The 25,476-nt window shown below is 43.0% G+C and overlaps 1 protein-coding gene across 1 annotated transcript in view; it reads left to right on the top strand.

The window, feature by feature from the left end:
* The window catches only part of sos2 (son of sevenless homolog 2 (Drosophila)), a 29,007-nt gene extending 3,628 nt beyond the window's left edge, over positions 1 to 25,379 (top strand). Inside the window, exons 2-23 of the mRNA XM_037071541.1 lie at positions 7,733 to 7,858; positions 8,023 to 8,154; positions 8,546 to 8,710; positions 8,816 to 9,022; positions 10,768 to 10,911; positions 11,146 to 11,256; positions 15,947 to 16,045; positions 16,288 to 16,415; positions 16,590 to 17,245; positions 17,393 to 17,474; positions 18,378 to 18,500; positions 20,075 to 20,187; positions 20,870 to 21,092; positions 21,292 to 21,411; positions 21,500 to 21,662; positions 22,152 to 22,269; positions 22,413 to 22,585; positions 22,681 to 22,797; positions 22,922 to 23,186; positions 23,304 to 23,345; positions 23,465 to 23,568; positions 24,025 to 25,379. Of these exons, the coding sequence (XP_036927436.1) occupies positions 7,733 to 7,858; positions 8,023 to 8,154; positions 8,546 to 8,710; positions 8,816 to 9,022; positions 10,768 to 10,911; positions 11,146 to 11,256; positions 15,947 to 16,045; positions 16,288 to 16,415; positions 16,590 to 17,245; positions 17,393 to 17,474; positions 18,378 to 18,500; positions 20,075 to 20,187; positions 20,870 to 21,092; positions 21,292 to 21,411; positions 21,500 to 21,662; positions 22,152 to 22,269; positions 22,413 to 22,585; positions 22,681 to 22,797; positions 22,922 to 23,186; positions 23,304 to 23,345; positions 23,465 to 23,568; positions 24,025 to 24,522 (3,909 nt within the window). The 3' untranslated portion in view covers positions 24,523 to 25,379. The remainder of the gene's footprint in view (positions 1 to 7,732; positions 7,859 to 8,022; positions 8,155 to 8,545; positions 8,711 to 8,815; positions 9,023 to 10,767; positions 10,912 to 11,145; positions 11,257 to 15,946; positions 16,046 to 16,287; positions 16,416 to 16,589; positions 17,246 to 17,392; positions 17,475 to 18,377; positions 18,501 to 20,074; positions 20,188 to 20,869; positions 21,093 to 21,291; positions 21,412 to 21,499; positions 21,663 to 22,151; positions 22,270 to 22,412; positions 22,586 to 22,680; positions 22,798 to 22,921; positions 23,187 to 23,303; positions 23,346 to 23,464; positions 23,569 to 24,024) is intronic.
* Positions 25,380 to 25,476: the final 97 nt, after the last annotated feature.

Genomic DNA, 25,476 nt, shown 5'->3' on the forward strand with positions numbered 1-25,476 from the left:
TGGTGCCGCAGTTTCATTGTCTCAACTTGTTCCACAACTGCCGGAGGGAAAGCCTGTCAGAGATTGACGCAAGAGAGGTTTGTTATGGTTTTGACAGACTGTGACTCGCTGTTTTTCACAGCTGTCCACCGGGGGGTTTCCTTGTCAGAAGGAGCCATGGTGGATGACTCCGGCTCCGAGAATGATTTTAGATTGTTGGTTAGAGGCAGGATTAAAGAAAACCTGTTGATAGACGGACACTCCTCGGAGCTGGAGCAGGGAAGTGACTGATCAACCAGGGAGGTAGTTTAAGAAATGACACCTCATAAATGACGCAGACTTTATCTGGCTTCATTTACTGACATTTGAGAAACTACTGTGAAATCAGACAGACGATGGCAGTGCTGAAACTAGCAGATGACTGACAGGAAAAAAAAAACATTTTGATAATCAATTACTGTGTCGTTTTTTTTGGACTGTTAGTCAGACAGCCAATGTAATTTAAGAAATCATCTAGGGCTCTGGGAAATGTGTGGTCCAAGTCATGTTGAAAAACAACTGACGGATCCTTCCCTACTGAAAGTGATTGTAAGATGCAGAATCATGACACCCTGTCGCCAGTATTGCTTTCTAGCAAAGGCAGAAAAGCAAGTTTATATCGTCCACATGGAATTGAATAAGCCTGCGTGTTAAGATGTCAGCTTTGTGCCAAAGGTAGAATTGTGATCTTTCTAGTTGTAGTTTATGTGGCGCTAGTTGTGTTTCTGTCTGTGATCTCTGATATTTCACCGTGGAGGAGTCCAGTGTTTGTCCCCTAGCTGCATCTGCCTGTCCTGGCTATTCTTGATCACTGCGGCTCGTGCCCGGTGCTATGCAAGAGCGTCATTTAGCCCCTGACATGCTGGTGTTGATAATAACTGTGCATTCCCCAGGGCTGCTGTTTCACTGGCAGCGAGAGACGGGCCAGAGCTCTGCTGGGTACAGTTTCATTCCATTACCATGTTAGCACAGCACGATGCTTCACGGGGCTTCGCTCCATGAGGCACAGGCCTCAGGTCTGTTGTCAGGTTACAAGCATGCTTTGTTTGTGTGTGTGTGTGTGTGTGTGTGTGTGTGCGTTTCCTCTTTTATCTTCCTCTCAACCTGAGTAGTCGGTTAAATCCTGACATGGGGTCTTCACAACAGGCCAAAACTTACAAATACAAATACGATATTGAGTATTACTGAGGACTTGCCGAGAATCAGAAAGTCTCGAGTTCAGTATTTTTAGATGACAAACAAAGGTATTTATAAAGTGTCTGGTGTCAGAAACTGGTCTCGCCATGTTTATTCATGTCAGTTATTTTTGTCTCCTCGTATCTGTTTCATCTTTGATCTGTTGTCAAGCTGGATAAAGAAACTTTCACTTCAGGAAGGTGACAGATGTGGTGACCTGAAGCGACTCTGCTGCGAGCTAACCTGGCAACATTATACACTGAAATAAATTGCACTTGGCACGTCTTTCCTTCGTCAGAGCAGCTCTGTATGCTCATTGAATTGCACCACTGTCAGATAGAGGAGGTTACAACTATAACGACCAGTATCTGGATTCCGGTTATCAGTAATCAGAAAGACTGATAACCGATATCAGTTAACCTATAAATCATTTTTAAAGACCAGGTAAAATGAATGTTGAATGCAACTTCTTTATCAAGGCACACAGGTAATGATTTTAAGTTTAGTGGGTTATGTCATTGTACAGTTTGGATGTTTTTTCATACAGTGTTGCAGCTGAGTACCGCTCCATCATGACGGCATGAAGGTGTAGCAGCAGTAGATAGAAGTGGGGTCAGGACCGCTTCCCCGCACAGTTTGCACACATCAGTTTTCTAATATTTGTCAGAAAGTACTGCCACATATTTCTTATTTACAGTTTCTTCTCCATCAGCACTCATTTTCTCCCACCATGCTCCTCTGTTGTTGTCAGTCACATGAACATTGTGCACAGAACTACTCACCTAAATGATCGGCTGTTTATGAGCCATGACGTATTCGTTGCATTTAATGCATACACGTGAAACTATCTGACACTTTATCACGCTATTTTCTAAATGCTATCGATGGCACATCTGTGCTGAAGCGTCTTGCTATTGTTTCACACCCTGGCCTGTGAGGTGTGACCAATCAGGTAGTTTAACTTTTACAGAGAAAGTGATGTAATTAGCAGCACATTGTTAGGTCTTCTCAGAGAGCGTTGTTTGTTCATTGGAAAGGATGTTCCCGGTAAAAGGTTGCACTTCCTGTACACCACTCCCAGGCTGTCAGTCTGCAGAGAGGAGCGTGGGTTGAGAATCTGGTTGCTGAATAAAATCCTCCATTACCGTACCTGAATATTGAATCAAGCCTGTGACCTCAGACGGAGGGAGGATGGGAGGATGCAGGCCGACAGGGGTCACTGGGTCGGGTCAGACTGGGGTCACTGTGAGGCCACGTGCCGTCGACGGCACGACCGCCAGCCATTGTCTCGATGCTGTGAATGTTAGGAGGGCCAGCTAAATGTCGGGGGAGTAGTGTGTGTGTGTGTGTGTGTGTGTGTGTGTGTGTGTGTGTGTGTGTGTCTGTGCGTGCATGTGTGTGAGAGAGAGTTTTTGTTTCCCTGTCATGTACATGTGCTTATATAACATGTCTGTGTTTATATTTGTGTTTGTCTAAAGGATTATCTATGTCTGTTTATGTCTCTTTGGCTCTGTATGTGTGTGTCTTGTATGTCTGAACCATGCATCGTGTGTGTGTGTGTGTGTGTTTTAATATGTGTGTGTGCCTGTTGTCTCGGCGTTGATCTCTGCCCTATGGTTCCCCAGACAGTCTGGTTGTAATGGCAGATGATGTCATGGCATGAATCACAAACAGTGACACATGCTCGGGTATAATAACAAGCCCCACCCCCACCTCGCCACCACACACACACACACACACACACACACACACACACAAGCCACATTACCTGCAACCTGAGCCTGATGCAGCCCCGTATACACATCCAGGAGAATAATCAATCGAATTAGAAAATGTTAACCCTGTATTAACACCGTCCAGCCTCTATTATTACCTCTAACTTTTCTGCTCTTGTACCACCAGCAACACCTGATCCATGTGTGTGTAACAGACGAGATGTGCATGATTTTTGTTGTTGTTGTTACTACACAAAGCTCACTGCAAGCTGACCTGCAGCTCTTCGTTGCACAAAATATGAAGCACCCTTTTCACATTTTTGCGTGCGTGTACCAGCTCCCTGGTACACGAACGTGGCATCGACGAATTTGTGTCAGTTTCCACGAGTGATACTTTTGATGATGCAGCAGTTTTTATTCTGTAATAAAATCTTCTTTGAGGTAAAATGTCTGTGGTGCGGAGCTTTCGAGAAATGCTGCGTGTACTTTTCCACTTGAGCGATCAGACTTTTTCCCTTCACTTTCGCTTGTAAGCCACAGTCTGCTCCTTTGTTTTCTGTCAGGTCTCGTTATCGCAACGTGCGGCGGCAACACATGATACCCGGTTATGTTTAAGATACTGAGTGAGTAAACAGTGTGTGTTAGTTACATTATATTCATGTGACTTAGGTTGTTTCATGAGGCCGGTCTTTATAGATTTGCACCAATGCTGATGCTTTTAGATTGCTTGATTGTTAGTGATGATAAATTGGTGCTGCAGTGATTCATTGATCACGCATTCAAAAGAAAATGATTTGATTAGTTGATAACTGTCCAACACTTGCTTCTGAAATGTGGACTTTCCGGTTTTTCATTGTTATTTATTCAAGTAATTTAAGGGTTTTGGACTGTTTGTTGGACAAAAGAAGCAATTTGAAGATGTTAATTTGGGCTCTGTGATTTTTTTTTTTTTGTTTTTTTTCATTTTATAGACTAAACGGTAAATCCAAGAATCTTGAGAATGATAGGCAGATTATTCGATAATAAAAACAGTCGTTAGTCGCAGCCCTCGTGAACTGAACAAACATGTCCAAGTATGTTACCTGAAACTGGTTCATTGTGATGAACATTTTTACCTATTTCTAACATTTCACAGACAAAAAAATGAATAAATAAAATGGGAAAATAATCTGCAGAATAGGGGATAATATAAATTGCAGCCCTACGTTCAAGAAACTAAAACTGAGTATGACTTTAATGAGTAAATCTTTGTTGGGATAAAATTCTGATTATATTCATGTCATTATTTAATTGTTTTAGGAATAGTTTAATGATGCTGCAGAGCCATTTTTCGAGGAGAACTTTGTTTGATTTAACAGTAGCATGTAGTGCATTCATGGGTCGTTTCTTTAGAAGTGAGTCTGCTCAGTGTGTGGTCTAATAGTTGCACTTAAGCCAGAAATGGAGTTACTCCCGTAGCTGTGAGGCGTTGTGGATGAAACACTGACCCGTTAGATTTTTGTCCCCGGTAGTTTTGTGAATCCTGGTTTTCCCTGTCCTGGCTTTGGCTCTGCTCCAGCCTGTGTGTGTGTGTGTAGTATGAGCCTGCTGCTGCTGCTGCTGCTGCCTACTCGTACATGCACATCAATACCTTTCAGTCTGCTGCTATGATCTGCTCTCCCCGGGGGCTTTGCTCTGTGTGGGTAGAGAACAAGGCAGGAGGAGGTGGAGGAAAAGGGAGAGTGAGTGTGCACTGGGACTTCCTGTACACTAGCCTTTCCCCTTCTTAATGGAGCTGACCCATGAAACTGAACACCTTAACATGGCACAGGAGGATGTGCATGAAAGCTCACATGATCAGGATTCTGTTAATTTAAAGTCTCTCAATTTTAATTTGACAAATTGGATGCAGTGGATGGCTGTTGCTCTTTGATAATTGAAGTTGTTGAGTAGACATGGCTACCTTCACCAGAAATAGCTATTTTTTTTCATGTTTGATGGATTACAACTTGGACATATTTGAGTTGGTGCACATTCAAGTAATAAGTGGAGATGTTTTGAGTTCACCAGACATCTTCGAAGGAAAAGTCGTTTTGACTATCATTAGAAACCCAGTGCTTCTTGCTATTTTCGGTGTTTTTTTTTTTTGTTTTTTCTCAAATTCAGGAATTCCCCCTGCTATTTTTCCACACCATTGCTTTCACTTTGCTCACACTTACTTTAGTGTCTGCCGCCAACTATATTAGACCATGTTACATCCATCACCCATTAAGATCGAGTTTCAGTGGTACTGTAAATACATCGAGCCACAGTCCTACCTGCACGTGGTCACGCTCTGCTTTCAGTCCTCAATTTAGACGCCGTCATCAAGCAGGACTGACAGATTGACTGGGAGCAGCTCGCTCATATAATGTCTTTTTAAATATTTAAAAAGTAATCTCCATGCTCTCCTCCCCGCCAGTAAACAGCTCTGGATCTGAGCTGAACTGATGTGACACTGGGTGTTTGCTCCTCCGGAGGGTCTGGCTCTGCAGTCGACTCTCCCCTCAAGAGCTGGGCGACTCTGAGCACACACTCGGCAAACAACATCTTTCATTTTATTTTTGATTGAGAGGGCTGTAGCAGCACAAATCACATACTATGTGCTTAGTTAATTACGTGATTATAAGATCTTTTGCAGATGAATCCAAATCCAGAGGTTATTCAGTTAAGTAGTAGAGGAAACCGGTAATTAAATTAAGTTCTGGCTTTTTATTTCTTGAAATAATGACAACCTGTTAATTCAAATTGTTGCAGCTTGATTCTCTATGAATGAAGGTTTCAACACTGTATTTTCTTGTGTTGTAGGATACCTATAGAGCAATATTGCAGTAGCATGAACTGTGCTTGAATTGACTTTCTATTATGTTTTAATTCCAATGACATTGAAAATTGTGTATTTGTGTTGCTCTGACTCCCATCCTGACATTGTTGGAGATAGACAACACTTGTTGGATGTGGGCCTCTCAGAAACGGGCCAACTATTCTGTGAATGGAGTCGAGGGAAACCCCCGTAGTTTCAGTGTGGTGACTCACAGCTCCTGGTGTCCTGTGGAATTTGGTCAAGTGCCTATTTGTGGTCAAGAGGATATATCTCATAGCCTACTTCTGCTTTGATATATATATTTTTTCCAAGTCGAGTTTATGCTTGTGGCTTATTTATAACTGTTAGGTCTTGTGAGTGTGCATCAAAACAGAAATGACGTACAGAAACGTAAACGAGGCCAAGCTGTGGCTTCAGATTTTCCAACTCCAACTTGTTTCAAAAAGCATCTGAAAGTAGTTACGGAATCCAAAACCAATCGAGGAAAAAAAAGGGGGGGGGGTCTTTTATAATCCCCTTTCACCTTCCTCCTTTTGCCTCTGACTTTATCTCAAACAAGTGAACTCAAACTTGAGACAGAGGGGACATCCTGCCTGTCGCTGCATCTCTGTTAAGTCAGAGAACAAGAATGCACGAAGCTCGCTCTGCGTTGACCTTTTTAACTCTCCTCTCACATTCCTTAGTCCGGGGGCAATGTTTTGTCATCATAATGCCCCACTTTACTGTATGCCAGGGTAATTCCATCACTAGCATGTGAACAGGCCTGGCTTTTGTGAGTGGAGAGTAAACGTTGGGCTGTCTTTCTATCCACCTCTCTCCTCTCGTTCGCTCCCACAACCTTTTTTTTTTTTTTCCCTCCCCCTCTGCGTCTGCTTTGGGTGCTATAATAGTATCTCAACTGACAGCATTCCTGCAAGAGGGCACGGCCCGAATGACGACAACTTTTGGGAGGTTTGAGGTTGGAGGGAGGTTGTCGGGGGGGTGTTCTTCTCTTTCCATTCGTAGACCTGGTGATGCCACACCTTCTCTGCTGTCTTCACCTAAAAAAAAAAACAAAAAAAACACACCTTCTGTCAGGCAGCCTCCACCTTCAGGAGTCCCACTACTGAGGATGCCTGGATGAGTCAATAAATCAGCAGAGGAGACCTTTTTGAATGCATGGCTTTGACATTTGTTGACAGATTAATTGTTTGGCAGCCTCTTTCAGGTTATTTTGAGACTGATTAATAACTGCATAATTGAGAGTGGATTTACCTGCTGTGTGCAGCCAGATTTTATACAAAGATGCTGTTGGATTTGTCCGCTTTTGTCAAAACTGACAAAGCTTGTTCACCTGCAGATCAAGCATTTCATATGGTTCATACGTGTTGGATTGGTTTCCTTATTGTCAGGCAGCAATTTTCAGTTTTCTTTAATTTCATATCATGCAGACCAGTGTTGTAAACTCCTCTTGGTGATGCATTCAAGGACACAATAACCTACATCCAAGAGATTTTAGAGTTGGTCAAAAAATTTCTCCTCAAATGTCTTGTTTTGTTCACAATACAAAGATATTCAGTTTACTGTCCTACTGTTTACTAAGTTTCATGACTCTGCAATTTGATTTTCACCCTGATATATAAATGGAAACTTAAATTATTTAAGATATATTATACTACTGGAAAATGTTGAGCTAATTTGTAGACTGAACCATGCAAAATCCATCCGAAGAAGGTGTTTTTCTACCGTCAGTCACTGTGTATACTTGCTGTCTTGCGTCATAAAATGCAGCCTTAGCCTGACTGCGATGCATCATACCAGGTGTTACTATCAGTTTCACCACAGCTTAGGTTGACATCATGTTAACGGTGCAAAAGAGGGTTTGATTTTGGTTTTCATCAACTTTCATCTTCTCCTCCAGTTGTTTTAAGTTGCAGGATGCTCTATGAACCACACTGCTGTATTGGTCCCTCATCTCTTTGTGTTTGTCTGTAACGTTCAGGTACAGAAGCAGGTCCATCCAGCCCTTATGGCGAAGGAGGATGCCCTGCAGCACATCGAGGAGCTGATCCTGCAGCTGCTCAACATGCTGTGTGTGGCCCAGCCTCGCTCTGTGCAGGATGTAGAGGTAAGACTTCCTAAGTAGCATCTAAATATGTGTGAAGGTTCAGATTCTGCAACTCCTGTTGTGAATTGGCACAGTTAAGAAACGTGCTTCCATTATGCAGCTGTCAATCATCTGAATGCGCCCAAATTTATCAAGTGTTAAGACAATAATTTCCTTCTTTCCAGGAACGGGTCCAGAAAACCTTTCCCCACCCTATAGATAAGTGGGCGATTGCAGACGCCCAATCAGCTATTGAGAAACGCAAGAGGAGAAACCCTTTACTTCTCCCCGTGGACAAGATTCACCCACTGCTGAAGGTAAAGACTCCCGACAAACAGTCTTCTTTATTCATTACACAAAATATACTGTTTCCTCCAAAATGACCTTTTTTTATGAATGTCATTTTGTCTTTCCCACGTGCGGAGATTGAAGGGCATGTTTCAGTTAACATATTATGGCCTCTGGCAGTTTTCACATTCTCATAAGACACAGTCAACTCTGACGCAAGTTTCAGAAAGTTGCAGCAGTTCCTGGGAAATAGTTATAATCCAATTTACCCTGCTGGTTTGACAGCGTGGTTAAGACAAATTGAATCGCCCTGAAGTGATTCACAGTGCAGGTTCAGACCGACTCAATGACTGATCCTGAACTGCTGATAGACTTCTGTGTAAAACTTAATATGTTCATGTCCTGTGTTTTTCCCAACAGGAGGTTTTGGGCTACAAAGTGGACTACCACGTGTCCCTGTACATCGTGGCTGTGCTTGAATACATATCAGCAGACATACTGAAACTAGCGGGCAACTATGTCGGCAACATTCGGCACTATGAAATCAGCCAGCAGGATATCAAGGTGTCAATGTGCGCAGACAAGGTCGGTATTTTGTAAAAGGGAACGCTTACACACATCGTACATCATCCAATTTGATAATCAGATTTGTGGATCATCATAAAAATCATTTTCGCTGTCTGTTTCCAGGTGTTGATGGACATGTTTGACCAGGAGGAGGACATTGGCTTGATGTCTCAGTGCACAGAGGAGCCGTCGTCCTCCGGGGAGCTCACGTACGACGACCTGGTGAGGCTTGAAATCGCAGAGGAGAGGCAGTACCTGCGCGAGCTCGACCTCATCATCAAAGTGTTCCGCCATCACTTCCTGTCCAACCCCAAAATCTTCACGCCTCAGGTGAGGAAGTCTCTCAGAGTTAATTAAAAAACTGTCAAAACGATGATTTCAGCAACAACTTACAGTGCGGAACTTCTTACTTTTTTTTTTTTTTTTTACAGCTGCTCTCAATAAGATATGCGTATAACAAGACAAGGAAAACACTACATTATAAACTATGACTGTCACGTATTAAACAAGCTTAAAATAATAGAAGTGTCATTGTGATATTACTAGATTAAAAATAGAGTTATCGAGAAAATCAATAAACACTTGTAAAAATGACTCACCAGCAGAGTTATTTGCCTAAAGGTGCCGGTTAATGAAAGGTATAAAGCAGCTGTGGCCAGCTTTCTCTAAATCCAGCTTATAAACAAACAGTCAAGTTTCCAAGTAAAAACGTAATTATAAAGTCATTTCACACAAATCCAGCGTAAGAACATTTAGAGATTACAACTCTGTAATCGGCTAACTGGTAATCAGCATCAGCGAGCACTTTGGAACACATTTCATTGTCGTGATTTATGTCGTTGAACCTGAAGAAAAGACCACGCAACAGTTGTGTTTTTCTCCTGTAAGTCATTTTAAATTTTGACTATTGGTCAGTTTCGGGGTTTTCCACAGAACCAATGCCAAGTTGCTCTCAAATGATCTGAGATTAAAGAAAGCAATCATCTTGTATGTGGAAGGACACATACTTGAGCCACTGTGTCTTTTCCTGATAACACAAGCTCCAACCATCTCCGGGGGCACCACCCATGCGCTCTGACCTCCAGTAAACAGTCCGCTAAACAGACATTTGTTTCTATCCCAGAGGGTTAACCAAGGAAACAAATTGCTAATTAAGTTGTGTCTATCATGGCAATTAAGTGCTCGAAAAGAATAAAGAAAAAGAATGGGTAGGGGAAAGGAAACAGCAGTGGGTCTCAGGGTCGAGAAGTGAATGGAAAGTTGAGTTTAATGGCTCGCTGTGGCTTTGCATATTTTGGGTTGGGTAATTTGTGGTATGATTTGGGTGAGGAGGATAAACCTTTGTGAGGCCCAGTGGAATGCAGAACATGTAATTATGTTGAGACAGGAACAACATCTGCAGCCCTCGCAAAAATAACCTCAATTATGTCTGTTGAAACACAGCGTAATCTGAAATTACGTGGGAGATGTCAAGAAAGTGTGACAGTCAAATAATGACAGGACCGGGCGTCTATTCAGACTTCAGCAGTCAGTAATCACTCTGTGCTATTTTTGGGTACTCATCTGCTTGACTAATGATTTCCTGAGGCAAAATGAGCATGTTGTTGTTTGGAGCTCATTCTCACCACTCTTCTTTGGCATTTATTTATCCAAGGGAGGTAGACCAAGAATGGGAGCTCTTTCAGCACCACCCTGCTACTGTACACACTCGTATGGTTGTACAACTTCATCGTGTTTACAGGCACTGAAGTAACCTGGTCATTGTTGGTTTTTTTTGTGGTAAGATGATTTTTCTTAAACGTCCTTGAAAGAAGAACTGGTCTTTTATCAGTGTGAGGTTTTTTAAAGTCTGGCTCTCTGCCCCCACTTCTCTCCACCACCTGTAGTTTTTTGTTTGATTAGAATATTTAGAAGTTTGCCGAAATGTTTGGATGACTATCACTGAATTATTTGTGATGCTGAAGAAAACCTAAAATCTCAAGCAAGTTCTGGAGTTCAGGATTCAGGATTCATGCCAGCCAAACCCACCTTTCCAACCCTAAAGCACCTTCCTTCATGTTGTCTCGTTAATGCAGGATGTGGAGGTGACCTTCAGTAACATCCTGGACATCCACGAGCTGACGGTGAAGCTGCTCGGTCTGATCGAGGACGCCGTAGAGATGACGGCCGATGGCAGCCCTCATCCGCTGGTGGGCAGCTGCTTTGAAGATCTTGCGGAGGTATGAAGCTCGTCTGACCTGAACGCTGTAAAAACTCGCCACTTAAAGATGTGTGCCGACAAACTACAGTGTGTAACATTTATGCTAATTTAGCAGCAGTCTAAACAGCTTGTAATCAAGCAAAATGTTGATATGAAGGCTCCTTAAATGATGCTTCTTTGAATACAAGCTAGCTAATGTTTATTGTCATATTAGCTCGTGTCTGAACATCCTTTATTCCCTCCATGTCTACAGGAGCAGGCGTTTGACCCCTACGAGACCATGTCTCAGGATATCCTCAGCAAGGATTTCCACGAGCACTTCAACAACCTGATGGCACGTCCAACCGTCGGCCTCTACTTCCAGGTAAGACGTTCTCCAGTGTGATATTGATCTTGATATTCATAAAATTGTCATGGAGGAGAAAATATTCATACATTTTCCAACCATTAGAAAGATACAGAATTTGATGTGTTTTTGAACAAAATAATTAACATTAAAGAAAATACAGAAGAAAGTCAAGGATGACTGATATTTTATTGGAAATAAGTGGCTGATATTAAGTTGTTATAAACAGTATTAATAGTAAAAAAATAAAAGAAATGCACACACACATTCAAGTCCAAAAGGACCGGTGTTGAGTTGAAAGTAAACGAAACATGAAACAAAAACACCAGAATAGTGACATTTGAAGCAAAGCTGCTCTTCATCTGTCTGATGTGAGCCATCTTTTTTTTTATTTAGGTCAAATTTTTCCGTTATATCTGTCACATCTCCTGCTCCTGTATTTCCTGTCATTCTCAAATGTAAACTTTCTTGAAAAGCAAAACTTCCATAATACCGAAAAGAAAAATGTCTTTGTTTTTTTTTAATATGAAGGCACAAGTAGGTCATTAATGTGTTTACACCAAGCAAACAGTCTTTGAATATTTGTTCCCCTTGTTGCTTTGAAGCTAACCTGGTGGAATTCCTCCCAATATCGTTTGAGGGCATGTCATGACATATCTCAGCGTCCTGTGTACAGTTTATTCACTGCTGCCGCATTGTTTTATTTGGACATTCCTCACAAGAATAGCATTGAATTATGCTCGGCGGGGTGCAGTTTGGCAGCCTTTGAAGATGAAATATTTTCTGGTGTTTTCTCAGGCCAAAGACCAACGAGTCCGAGCATTCACATGGAACGATATCGCATCTCCAAACAGTATTTGCAGTGTGAGGTGGTTCTGTGTTTTTTTTCCTTTATGGCACTGAACACAACTCCGGCATTTTATTTAGTAGATATTAAGATTTTATGCTATTAAACCGACTGTTCGTCTTCCTACTCGGTGAGTTTCATAGTGAAATCATAAACCCTGCTGCTATCTGACCCTCCTGCAGCCCTACTGTACTTCAGGTCGATGCTTCGCTGTTTTTACCCTCAAATCACCAGTCAAACCCAAGTTAGATCAACACCGATGGCACAGTCCTCTGACTACACACGCCCAGTGTTTATTATCTTACGCTCAGTGTGTGAGAGTGGGGAAAGGGCACACGAGTTAAAAATAAAGCTTTGTTTATGTTAACAGTTTTGATGGCACCACTGTGCACCTTGCATTGTTTCACATATTATTTTTATTAAAGGCCGAAACAGTGTTCATTTAATGCAGTGGGCAAGTTGTCTCAGCCTGGATTAACAATATCTGCTTAGATATTTCACCACTGCTTAACTTCCAGCATTCTCTCTCTCTCTCTCTCTCTCTCTCTCTCTCTCTCTCTCTCTCTCTCTCTCTCTCTCTCTCTCTCTCTCTCTCTCTCTCTCTCTCTCTCTCTCTCTCTCTCTCTCTCTCTCTCTCTCTCTCTCTCGTATCAGGATATAGCTGAACAGTCTTCTTTTGATCAAACAATGAATTGATTGGTCAACTCATTTTACATCTCACAGATTTGGATTCAGGCAAAACATGGTACTCATCTTGGTTCAGATCCATTGTGCTCCGTGTGTGAGTGATCATCAGCGGTGGTCCCAGGGGCAGATGGTGTAATGGTCTCCACCAGCCTCCCCTCTGAAACTCCCCCACCCCTCACACACACACACACACACACACACACACACCTTTCACCCTGTCACGCTTCTGTACCGCGAGCTAATCTTATTTTAGCGTCTCTCTCTTGGTGCATCATCTCTGACCCGATGGCTCCTCGTCTCTCCACCTTCTTTAAACAACATGAACCGTAACGAGAACACTTTCATCCACATGCACCTGGTGTAAATTCATACAAATTGCACTCGTTGCTGTGATGGGGATCGAACCCCTTGTCTGTCAGTGGCATCATTAGTGCTTCTGCTTTACCTCCTCAGCTTTTGTCTCATTTCATGTTCTTCATCTTTCTCGCTCCATCCTCCTTGACTCCCTCCCTCCCTCCTTCCCTCCCCGCTCTGTCAGATAGATGTGTCTGTCGAGCACTCAGCCCCTGCACTCTGCAGCGTCTGGTATTGTGGGTAAATTACATCGCCTTTTTAAAAATAGAACAGGCAGCCACACTGCGGGCCATTTTTCTCCTGGGGAGGAGGAGGAGGAGGACAAAGAAGAGGGGGGGCACGTGGCCCAAGGCGCATTTCATGTTGAAAATAAGCCGTGAATTAAGACGGCAAAAGACAACGACAGGGGTTCAAGCAGCCCTGTACCTCTGTGAAATGGGAACATGCTGTTCTCACAGTCACTCTGTACCGCAGCCTTACAGCGCTGTGTGTTTTATATTTAGGCTGTTCTCACAATGATGCATGTTCCTGTAGAGATTCGTTATTAGATGTTATCCAACACAATATCAACTTCAGTTCCTGCTCTGATCACACGTGTAAGAAGATTAAATCACTTCTGGGATCATTTGTGTAGTTTAGTGGAGCTGAAGTGATGCTGGGACGTTTAACCAGACACACACATGAATATATAGGAGTGAAATGGATACAGCACCTGATGATGCCGTTTTATACTAAATCCCACGACACCACCACCCATCTTTGTCAGGATAAGTCAGATGTACTTTTTAAATACCCTGTGACAAACTGTGGCATAATGTTTTACAGCTATTTTTCTGCTATTGTTTACCATATTCATCAATCTTGAAAGGCAAAATTGTTTTACTGCCTGTACATATTTCAGAATAAGAGCAGGGCTAAAGCTTACTGTTATTTTGATTGATTAATGCACCAGTTATTTTCACGGTTAATAAAAATGTCAAAATGTCGTGACAAATCCCAAAGAAAATATGTTCTTTTGTCCAACCAACAGTCCAAAACCTAAAAACTCATCATTAACTTTCATAAATGACAAGAAAAAGCAATACATCTTTATTTTTTTTAGAGGGGAACCAGCAAATGTTTGACATTTCTGCTTGAAAAAGGACCAAAACATTGAAACAATTATCAAAATAGTTCACATACACTCACTTTTTACTTCATAATGAAAAACTTCATTCCATTCGTTGGCTTTCAAAACTGCATAACTTGTGTTTTTATTAATACTGAGTCTCCACTTTTCCTACCATTAATCAATGCACGACAGTATTTTTATTAAGCCATCCTAATTTTTTAAAAGCAGGATAATATCATTAGCATAAAGAACATGTTGGCATGTTATTACCAATTTCCGACGCTTCTGTACCTCCATTTTAGAAACACTGCGTCCAGTTATTCACAACATGTTAAAACAAATTCTTACTCTGCTTGTGTGGAGTCCAATTTAAAATTGGGGTTCATTCAAAGTCTATAAACTTTGGAAAGTACTTAATTTTTTCCGTCTGTCTTAGGAATTAGGATGTAATCCTTGAAAAATGTCAGCATCATTTGTGTCATGTAGCCTAAACCAGGGACACACGATACAACATTTTCAGGGTATGATACCAGCAACCAATAATAACCTGCCTCTCATGGACGATACTAATAAAATAACCCATAATTTCACCTGCTGATTAGAAAGGCTTCGATGCAGAGAGCAAAGATCGACGATTTACTGTTGTTATAATAATACAATTTGCAATCATTGTGCTATTTTTTGGCTATAATTTCATTGTTGGTCAAGAACCTGAACTTATAGTTGCCCATCATTAGTCCAATACATATCGGGCTGAGCTGCAGAGCTGATTATGATCCATCCAAACATGTAGCCTTAATGTGGCTCACTAATAGGCGATCTGTAAACCTGCAGGGTGCTGACATATCAATAACATGATCTAAACTTAGGTCATTGTTCCCTTGGCTGTCCATCAGTGTGCGTCAGGCAGCTGATGTCTCTGTCTCCACCTCCTCCCCTCCCCGCACACAGACAGCATGGCCGCTGCTGTGGAGTCTGAGTAGTAGCGTATTGATTCTGAGTCGTCTATCAGGGGAACAGGAGATTTAAATGGATACTATGACGGGCTGCTCTCCGGTTACCCTGAAGCCTCACTCGGTCAATCGCTTCTCCCTCGTTCCGTCCTCTGTCACTCTCGTTTGTAGACTGAAAGATGCACGTTTAACATACCTCTTTTTATTTTGCTGTAAGGAAAACCCCTTTTATTAGCTGTGAGACATATTTCTGTATTGTTTTCCTATGTGCCAGATGTGATGTGATGCATTTATCTGGCTGGCATCATAGTAGGCGGTGTGACCATGTGGGGGGGGAAAAAAAACAAAAAACAACTAGATGCATTTTTCCAAAAGCGTCCAAACCCAAGCTTCAGACATGTTCAAACACACGCAGTCGGCTTACCAGTACTTCTTTAGAAGTGAAAATGAAAGGTGAAAGTTCTGTTGATGTTTCATGTAAATTTGATGGTTTGCAAGTGCTGTATCATGATGAGATGAGAATATAGATTTGAGGCCCAGATGAAGCATGTTCGCTATAATAAAGGTTTGGAAAATTTTCTTCCCCGTTTGATACATTTTCTGTTATTTGGACTGATGAGCTTGGATTATTTGCTAAGCAAAACTTTCTCTAAAACAAGAACAAGTCTCTCAACCTCGTCCTGGTTGGATCAGATTATTCAATAATGTCAAACTGATCTATTATTAACAAATTCTTATGTGTCTTTGTGTCTTCAGTCAGTTGCAGAAGGCTTCAAAGAAGCAGTCCACTACATCCTTCCACAGCTGATGATGGTCCCAGTATACCACTGCATGCACTACTTTGAGCTACTGCAGGTACGTCCTCACAGATGGACAGTTTAGATTGGAAAACATCTTTAGAATTGCAGTTCATTTCGATTCTGAACAGAAAACTGATCAAGATGAGCTTTCAGCTTCGATCACCAAAATCTAAAGCAGGATTGGTGACTGTCTGACTATCTTTATTTACAACACCGCTGCTTCCCCTGGTGTGACACATCAACTTTTCTTCTGTATTGCCAATATAGTAATATGTGTCATGTCTGATGTTTTTACAGCAACTTCAGGAGCGCAGTGAAGACCAAGATGACAGAGAATGTCTGAAACAGGCGATCACAGCGCTGCTAAACCTTCAGTGTAGCGTGGAACGCATCTATGCCAAGCACCAGCCTCGCCGTAAACCAGGGTACACCTCCTCTAATACTTCTTTTGATAATTAATATTCATTTGATCAGTCTGTCTCCATGTTGATGACCAAATGGCAGTTTAATCACAAATCTGTTGTCCCATCTGTGATAAGTGTTTTTATTCAGTCATGTTTCATTTTTTTCTGACTTCAAACTCCTCCCCTCCCTCGCAGTGAGCCCATGTACCGACTGTACAGCAGACAAGTTCGTAGCAAACAACTCGCCATCAAACGCATGAACGAGATCCAGAAGAGCATCGACGGCTGGGAGGGGAAAGACATCGGTCAGTGCTGCAGCGAGTTCATCCTGGAGGGCCCACTTCTTCGAGCCGGCGCCAAGCACGAGAGACACAACTTCCTGTTTGATGGCCTGATGATAAGCTGCAAGGCCAATCAGAGCTCACGGCTCCCAGGTTCGGGCAGCGCGGCGGAGTACCGTCTGAAAGAGAAGTTTGTGCTGAGGAAGATCCGCATTGTGGATCGCGAGGACTCTGTAGAGCTGCGGCACGCCTTTGAACTGATAGGAAAAGATGAAAACTGCGCAGTTTTCTGTGCACGGACAGCAGAGGAGAAAGTGGCGTGGATGGCGGCGCTGGTGACTCTGCAGTACCGCTCCACTTTGGATCGCATGTTGGACACGGTGCTGCAGCACGAGGAACGGGCGCATCCTCTAAGACTTCCCTCCCCGGAGGTTTACCGCTTTGCTGTGCAGGACTCTGAGGAGAATATTGTGTTTGAGGACAAAGTGCAGAGCAAAACGGGCATCCCGCTCATTAAAGCCGGCACAGTGGTCAAACTCATAGAGAGGCTCACCTACCACATGTATGCTGGTAAGACGCTGCAGTAGATCCTCTTGTGTCAACACTTTCATATGTTCCAGCTTAACCTGACTAACTCACAGGTTTTTTTTTTTTACAAAGACCAACTGTGATGTTGTTTTTCTGTTTCGTTGTCTAATTTGTTTCATCTCCTTGTAGATCCTAACTTTGTGCGCACGTTTCTCACCACGTACCGATCATTCTGCAAACCACAAGAGCTTCTCGCCCTCCTGATAGACAGGTACGGTTCAAGCAGAACAGCTGCCCTTACAGCACTGGTTTCATTGCTGTAGCTGTTTATTGAATTACTATCTGAATCGTAAAGCCTTGTTCAGACCAAATTAGGCATTGTGAAATTTAAGTGCCGAGATGTGTGGTGGTGTGGGAGGACACAATTGGCAGGGTGTCATGGTTTGGTCCACAAAGTTGCCTGAATAGCTTCCATTTTCTGGCGCTCGGCTTGGGAACAACGGCACTTTCAGTTGTCATCCGAAACAAGTTTGGTGATTATTATTTCTGGTGCAGCTTCCTTTCAAAATGATTTTGTTGTTGTTGTTGTTGTTTACGGCGCCAAGCAACATAATAGAAAGTAGAGAAAGTCTGGAGGATCTGTAACTGTAGGTGCATGTGTCTTTTTTTGGTTCTGCTGCATATGACACAATCTGTTTCACCCTGACACTGAACTTGTCTGTCAACAAGTGCTTGGAAGAAAAAAAAACTCCCATTCCAAGGGTGTAAAGCTGCATTCAAAGTGTCATTGTATAGCTAAATTTAGTGTGAACCGCTTGAACAACAATACTGTCGACTGGTCGGTCTCATTACTGGCTTATGTGATTAGCCACCACAGCTTTCTTCAGAATCTGATTATGTTTCAACATTTTGTCGCAGGGCCACTGTATATTTGTACGCTCTGCCATAGTCTAAACACACTACCCACACTTAACAAAGAATGTAAGGACTGAAATGTTTCTCCTGAACACCTGGTTTGGATTGAATATCTCTTAAGAACAGTCAGCCTTCAATTTTTTCACATTTTTCAGACACGTATCTATCACTGCCGTGGTCTCATGTGTGCCCTGGCATTTTGAAGTGTCACACGTCTGATCATTGGTTTTTTTTTGGGTTTTTTTGGGGTTTTTTTCAGGATTGAGATCCCTGAGCCAGAGCCGACCGAGGAGGACCGACAGGCTCTCTGGAACGGCGACCAGCCGATGGCGGCCGAGCTCCAGAGATTCCGGAAGGAATACGTACAACCAGTCCAGCTCAGGTACGACGGCCGTCCAGTCACAACGAAGTCCTGTAAAGGCTCAGCAAAGGCAACTGCAACTCGCAGTGAAAATTAAGAGATGAGAACATCCACAAGACGGAAGAGTTTAAAATCGGATATCTGAGCTGGATTGATTCAAACAGCTTCTATTATAGCACAGAATAATACTCAATTTGTGTGGCAGTTTTGAAAACGGTCATGTTTTCAATAATTAAGAAGCACATTTTCTAAGATATTTAGAACAAATCAGAGGACAAGATAAACTAAGAGCATGAAATTTAGGGTTAATGCTTTGCTAATCTTAAATCTGAGGTGGTTCACCCTTTTAAATTGTTGTGTCAAAGGGTCTTTAAGGGTTAAAATCAAATGTTTCCTCTAATGCACTATAGATGATGCACTAGATAAGAGATGTGTTTTGTCTCTAAACTTGTAGATAAAGTGTAAAAAGTAATTTTAGCCTCTTTAACAGTATTTCCTCACAAGGCCTTTGAAAATGCCACAAAAGACTGCTCTCTCTGCGTCCTCTCCTGTTAAGGCCTGAATGTTCTCACAGAATAACTTTTGTATTCCACTTTGTGTCCTTATAAGGATGAACAGAGTCAAGAATAGTCTCATAAGTATCATTAAAAACACTGAGAGCTTCTCGGTATCCAGCTGCACTGCTGCTGCTGTAGCTGATGGCAGCTGCAATAAAATCCCTTTTAAAAACTCAAGTCACAGCAACGGTTGAAACACAAGAGGGTAGTTACAGTCGGTGCACTCTGTGAAGTGCAAGTCTTCTGGTGACACGTACGACGTATCGTCTGTATCAGCAGTATAATGTGAAACAATAAAAGATGGTAATGAGTCAGACATGATATGTAAGGAAGTGATCGTGTAGTTTTGGGTGGCCTATTGTTGAGTAAGCATTTCAGTGTGGTCCGACTGTTTGTTTTAAAGACGGGATACTCTAGAGTCGGTAGGAATGCCTCTTCAGGCACGACTTAAAAGCACAAAACGTTCCTGCTGTTTCTATTTTTAAGCACCCACTCTTTAAAACAGTAAAGTGACCAAGGTGACGAATACACACTGGTTTCAAGCTAAACACTCTTCAGTTGAGGACTTTGTTTGCTAAATGTCTCTGTTTGTGAGATAATCTGCTATAATTCAGATTTCTCGATGGATGTAAAATTAAGTTTTTGCTGGTGAAGCGACTCTCTATTATGCACAGGTGCTCCCTTTTTGGTGCACCATGAAGCATTTTTAGTAGTGAATAATGAGAGATAAATACATTAATTAAACATGTTTGAGTTGTTTTCAACTCAACAAGGTCACAGTTTATTGCTACACACAAATGTAGCCATCATATTTGCAGGATTTATAATGATTTTCACACTTTTTCACACATTTTATGTGCTGCAGTAACGGCCATGTTGGTAACAAATCATAATTATTTATCTTTAAGGCTCTTCTCTATCGTCTTGTTTCCTGTCTGCCTCTTCACCACAATAAAGGGGAAATAGACAATAAAACAATGAATTAAAAATCTAGGTGTTTAAACACTGTTAATACTGTAATGTGTCTTTAATTCACAGGGTTCTCAACGTTTTCCGTCAGTGGGTTGAACATCATTTCTACGACTTTGAGAACGATCCAGAGCTGAGAAGTCGGTTAGAGGAGTACATCACCAGCAAAATTCAACTGCGAGGTCAGAACTACATCAGTGTTTATAGTAGTGTGTGTGTGTGTGTGTGTGTGTGTGTGTGTGTGTGTGTACCTCTGCTCACCTGAACACATTAGCTTCGATACATCAGTGTTGGACATCCTCTTGAAACATCTCATCTCCTTACCTGTTAAAGCATACTTTACAAAAAGCTTCATTTTTAGTGTGAAATACTGTTCTGTCAAAACATCTTATTAAACAGTCCTGTGACATCATCCGTCAACAAAGTCTGACAGGACGGTTACATGAACAAGACTTTTCTTTCATAGGTCTCTCTGACTTATTCTAATTTTGCTCAGATTATGATTGCTTAGATTTATGTTTAGTGATTTGTCTTTCTCCAGCATCCTTAGAAATATATTTTTTGTGTGTTAAAAAACAATATCTCACTGTTTTTGAGAGTCAAAAGGAAATTTGGAATATTAAGTTCAGTTGAACTATATGCTTCTCTAAATTGAGCCTGTGTGCACAAATGTGACACAAATCAGAGTCAAGACTATTAAATTATATTTTTATTCTGTAACACATGAAGAAACTGCATCTGAGTGAAGATGTGGTTGTTGTGTTAAAGGTGATGTTGGTACAAGGTCTTGTGATAGAAGACATTCGATGCTCAGTGACACTGAGAAACCAAAGCTTTGGTTTTATACACCGTTTTCCTTTGTAGGCAAGTCCATGAGGAAGTGGGTCGAGTCCATCAATAAAATCATCAAGAGGAAGCTGCAGACGCAGTCAAACGGTGTCAGTCACAACATCACCTTCGAGAGCCCGCCTCCTCCCATCGAGTGGCACATCTGCAGATCCGGACAACTGGACTCATTTGACCTCATGACCCTTCATCCTATAGAGATCGCCCGTCAGCTGACTCTGCTTGAATCAGAGCTCTACAGGTGAGTCACACAGCAGTGGGAGAGGCTGGAGAAACAGGCTTCGGTCTAAACTGTCAGTTTAAATCTGTATGTAGGATCCTTTTGTTTTTAAGATTATCCGCAGCAGACATTTGGTGAAAGTCTCACTTTACTCTGGTTTGTTGTTTCGTTGTGTCTCATATTGCCCGTCTGGAAAAATAAAAACCCCTTTCCTCCTCAGAGCTGTCCGGCCATCCGAGCTGGTCGGCAGCGTCTGGGCCAAAGAGGACAAAGAGAAGAACTCGCCTAACTTGCTCCGCATGATCCGCCACACCACCAACCTCACACTGTGGTTCGAGAAGTGAGTCCACGGATTCAAACAAGAAATCCACAATTGGTTTCTTTTGGGGGGAAACAAAGCTGTAACTGTGTTTGTTGGTCGTTCTCAGGTGTATTGTGGAGACGATGAACCTGGAGGAGAGGGTGGCCGTGATGTCTCGGGTCATAGAGATTCTGCAGGTTTTCCAGGAGCTCAACAACTTTAACGGAGTGCTGGAGGTTGTCAGTGCCATCAACTCTGTCCCGGTCTACAGGCTCGACCACACCTTTGAGGTGAGCAAAACTATAGAAAACCAACTAAAAACATACATAAATTGCAACATGGTTTAATTTAAAAGATATATATCTCAAATCAAGTCATTAATCCAGACTGTGCCATCGGAGAAGGTGCACAAGAATCAAGGCCAATAGTCGCCCTGTTATCAGTCTGTTTTGTCACAATATGGTGGCTGTAAATAATCAAACACTTTGAAGGCATTTGAGGGAAGCAAGAAAATGCAGAAAATCAGACTTTTCTAATTTTCAGCAGTTTTGGATGGAAAAAAGACGAGACCTGATGTTTGAAGGCCCTTTGGATCCAACTACTTCTATGTTTTTAAGGACGTTTGGCCTTGATTATGACCCTTATGACAGTTGAGGAACATCAGATGTTTTTTTTGTTTTGACGTGTATTTGAATCATTTGCTGAACTGGTGGTCTGAACATAACTTATGGCACTCCTTCTTCTTCTTGTCCTCCTCCTCCTCCCTCCTCCACCGACAGGCAATACCAGAGAGGAAAAGGAGAATCCTGGAAGACGCTGTGGAGCTGAGCCAGGACCATTTTAAGAAATACTTGATTAAACTCAAGTCAATAAACCCACCCTGTGTGCCTTTCTTTGGTAAGTCTCCTACAGCGGGACAAAGAATCCACGACAAGTCAAGAATGAAAGACGAGTGTCCACTTTGTGTCAGCATTATTCAGTAGAAAACCTGCAAGATTTAAGTTTACATACATTAAAAACTTTTTAATCTTTGTCCTCAGGTATCTATTTAACAAACATCCTGAAGACAGAGGAAGGGAACCCAGACTTCCTCAGACGTTCCGGCAAGGAGCTGATCAACTTCAGCAAACGGAGGAAAGTGGCCGAAATCACCGGAGAGATCCAGCAGTATCAGAACCAGCCCTACTGTCTGAAGGTGGAGCATGAAATCAGGGTGAGCTCTCGTTGTTATCATTTCCTCTTTGGTTTTAAATTGCGTTTCATAGATCCTGAAGTCAGAACATGTCTGTTTTATTTGTTTTTCCACAGAGGTTCTTCGAGAACTTGAACCCAATGGACAACAGGACCGAGAAGGAGTTTGCTGACCACCTGTTCAAGATATCTCTGGAGATCGAGCCACGGCACTGCAGGCAGCCTGCCCGATTTGTAAGAGTTCAGACAGTGATTACTGTTGGAATAAAGAGTATTTAACACTTATATTAATGCAGAAAAAATGACACTTACATCTGCTTTAAGTTCTCACTGTTAATTCCCGTTGTTCCTCCTGCAGGCCAGGAAGACCATGTACTCTCTGAAGTCCCCGGGGATCCGGCCTGTGCGAACGTCTACCTCTGGCACCATGAAGGGCCACCCAGTCGCCCTGGAGAGGGAGCCCCCACACAAGATCACCTTCCGGAGTATCGCTGAGACGGAGATCGAGACGTCGGCATCGTCATCAGTGCCCACCTCTCCCAACACGCCAACCCCTCCGCAGTCCGCCTCCTCCGACCTCAGCTCAGTCTTCATGGACCACGACCTCAGCAGCTCGTACGGCGGTGAGTTATTGTTCCTCTTGAGAGACTGAGGTCTGTGTCGGGGGAGGGAAATTAGAAAGTTAAAGAAAAAAACATTTGGATCTAAACACACATCTGCTCTTTCTTTGAATTTTATAGGTAGCAACTCCATATTTGCTCCAGTTCTTCTTCCGCCTTCAAGTGAGTTCTCAGTTTATCCTTCTTTTTTTTTTTTTTTTTTAAACCCAATAGTCTGACTACAATACTGCTAGTGTCCATACTGGTGTTTTAACCCCATGAATGTCTCTTCCTTGTCTCAGAGTTCCAGTCTGCGTCTTGCGGCAGCCTCCACCACCTCGGCGAGGAGCAGCTGAAGCCGCCTCCTCTGCCACCACGAAGGAAAGATGCGATGTCTGAAGGCAAAGTAAGATACTCATAATCACAACACATATTTGAGTGCAAATGAAAACACAATGCACTATATGGTGCTGTGAATTGTTTCTCTCAATCAGGAGACTCGAGTGAGCAAAATGGAGCAAATGTTCATTTCTGTGATGTGTTTTTTTAGGGGTGTACCGATACACGCGGGTTAATGTGTATCTCGGTTTTTGAGGTACAGTTCAGCTGAAAAAACAGGAAAAAAGCAACTAGATAAACCCAAATGCACAACTTGCATTTATAGTAGCAAATTAGAAGTGATGATGGAGAGTTGGAGAGAGAAGTAGTAGTTTTTAGATTCCAAGTGCTTGAAAAGTGCTCGAACTTTACTCTTAAAAAGCTGTACGAACTAAAAAAACAGCAAGAATTAGTGTGATATCTAAATTATTCTCCTCTTCTGTTAGCAATGCGTATTGACACACTTCTGATTTCTGTGTTTCAGCTGAGCTCCAGGTCCGACAGCCCTCCTGCCATCCCTCCCCGGCTGCCCCCTCCTCTGCCCAGGAACCAGCCTCGACCGCTGATCTACAACGGCCCACCGAGCGACGGCCCCCTGCCCAGCCCTCCGCCTCCGCCTCCCCGCGACCCTCTGCCCGACACGCCTCCCCCGGTGCCCCAGCGGCCTCCGGAGATCTTCATCAACTACCCCCTCAACCTGCAGCCTTCTCCCGTGGGCCGATACCACTGGGACTTCAGCAGCTCGCCCAGCTCCCCCAACACCCCGCCCAGCACGCCGTCGCCTCGCGTCCCCAGGCGGAGCTGCCCGCTCAGCGCCAGCCAGAACAGCCTCTGCCCTCTCCCCATCACCGCTCCACCTGTGCCCCCACGCCACAACTCCAGCCCGCAACTCCCTAAACTCCCACCAAAGACGTACAAAAGGGAGCTGCTGCAGCCGCCACAAGGCCTCACATTGGTGGAGAACGCCGACAGCAGCCAGTGAAGCAAACTTCAAACTGTCTCCTGCAAACTAAGACACAGTGGACTCAAAGCTACTGATCAGAAAGAACACACTCAACTCCACCTTCCCTCCCTCTGCATCGACCAATCACACCCCCGCTGTGCCTCTCAGGGGATCAGTAGCTCCGCCTTCATTGTAAACCCTCTGTGCCAATGAGAAACCCACACCGGCGTGCCAGCTAATAAACAACAAGGAGTGTTTGTGTCTGTTTCTTCTGTACGGAGCGGGACCGCCTGCTCCTGATGAAAGTTCTCACCCCTCAAACTTACACTTTTACCCCACGTCCCACTCCTCCGTCAGGGTGGGGACGAACGTGGGGGGCCTTGGACTTTGTAGCCTCAACTGTCATGCTTTGTTTCTTTGGGCATTGACATCATGTGGAGTCCTGCTGCAGCTCGCACGGATTTTTACGACCTCCTCACTGAGACGTAGCTCTTTCGCAGCGGTTGTGAGCAGCATTGACTTGTTTTTTTCCTACAAACTGAAACAGTTGCCAAAGTCTTATTTTATGCAGGGGGATAAGGGATTTCTTTTTTCTTTTTCTTTTTTTTTTTAAAGAAATGTGACATTAAAAGAAACGCATAAAGGAGGCGACACTGAATCCCCCACCTTGTATCTCAACTGTACACTGTGACTGTAAAAGACGTGAGTCAAACTGTCTGACTGTTTTTTGTTTTTTTTTTTGTCTGCAGCCACAAAACGTTGCCTTTCAAAAGAAATCCAACAGCGGTGACCTCTGACCCCCAGGCTCCAGTCATCACGAGCTGAGAACACTCCATTTGCACATCGAGTTTGGGCGAAGTCAGCAGGTTTTCGATTAGACTTTTTAAAAAAAAAAAGAACGTCTGCCACGATATCAAACAGGAGAGGAAACGCGTATTTTCCCGCTGATGTCTTAACCGAACCCCTTACAGACGTGCGCTGCTGTCTCGACAC

This window comes from Acanthopagrus latus, chromosome 16 (genome assembly GCF_904848185.1).
Source record: "Acanthopagrus latus isolate v.2019 chromosome 16, fAcaLat1.1, whole genome shotgun sequence".
NCBI classification, from domain to species: Eukaryota; Metazoa; Chordata; class Actinopteri; order Spariformes; family Sparidae; genus Acanthopagrus; species Acanthopagrus latus.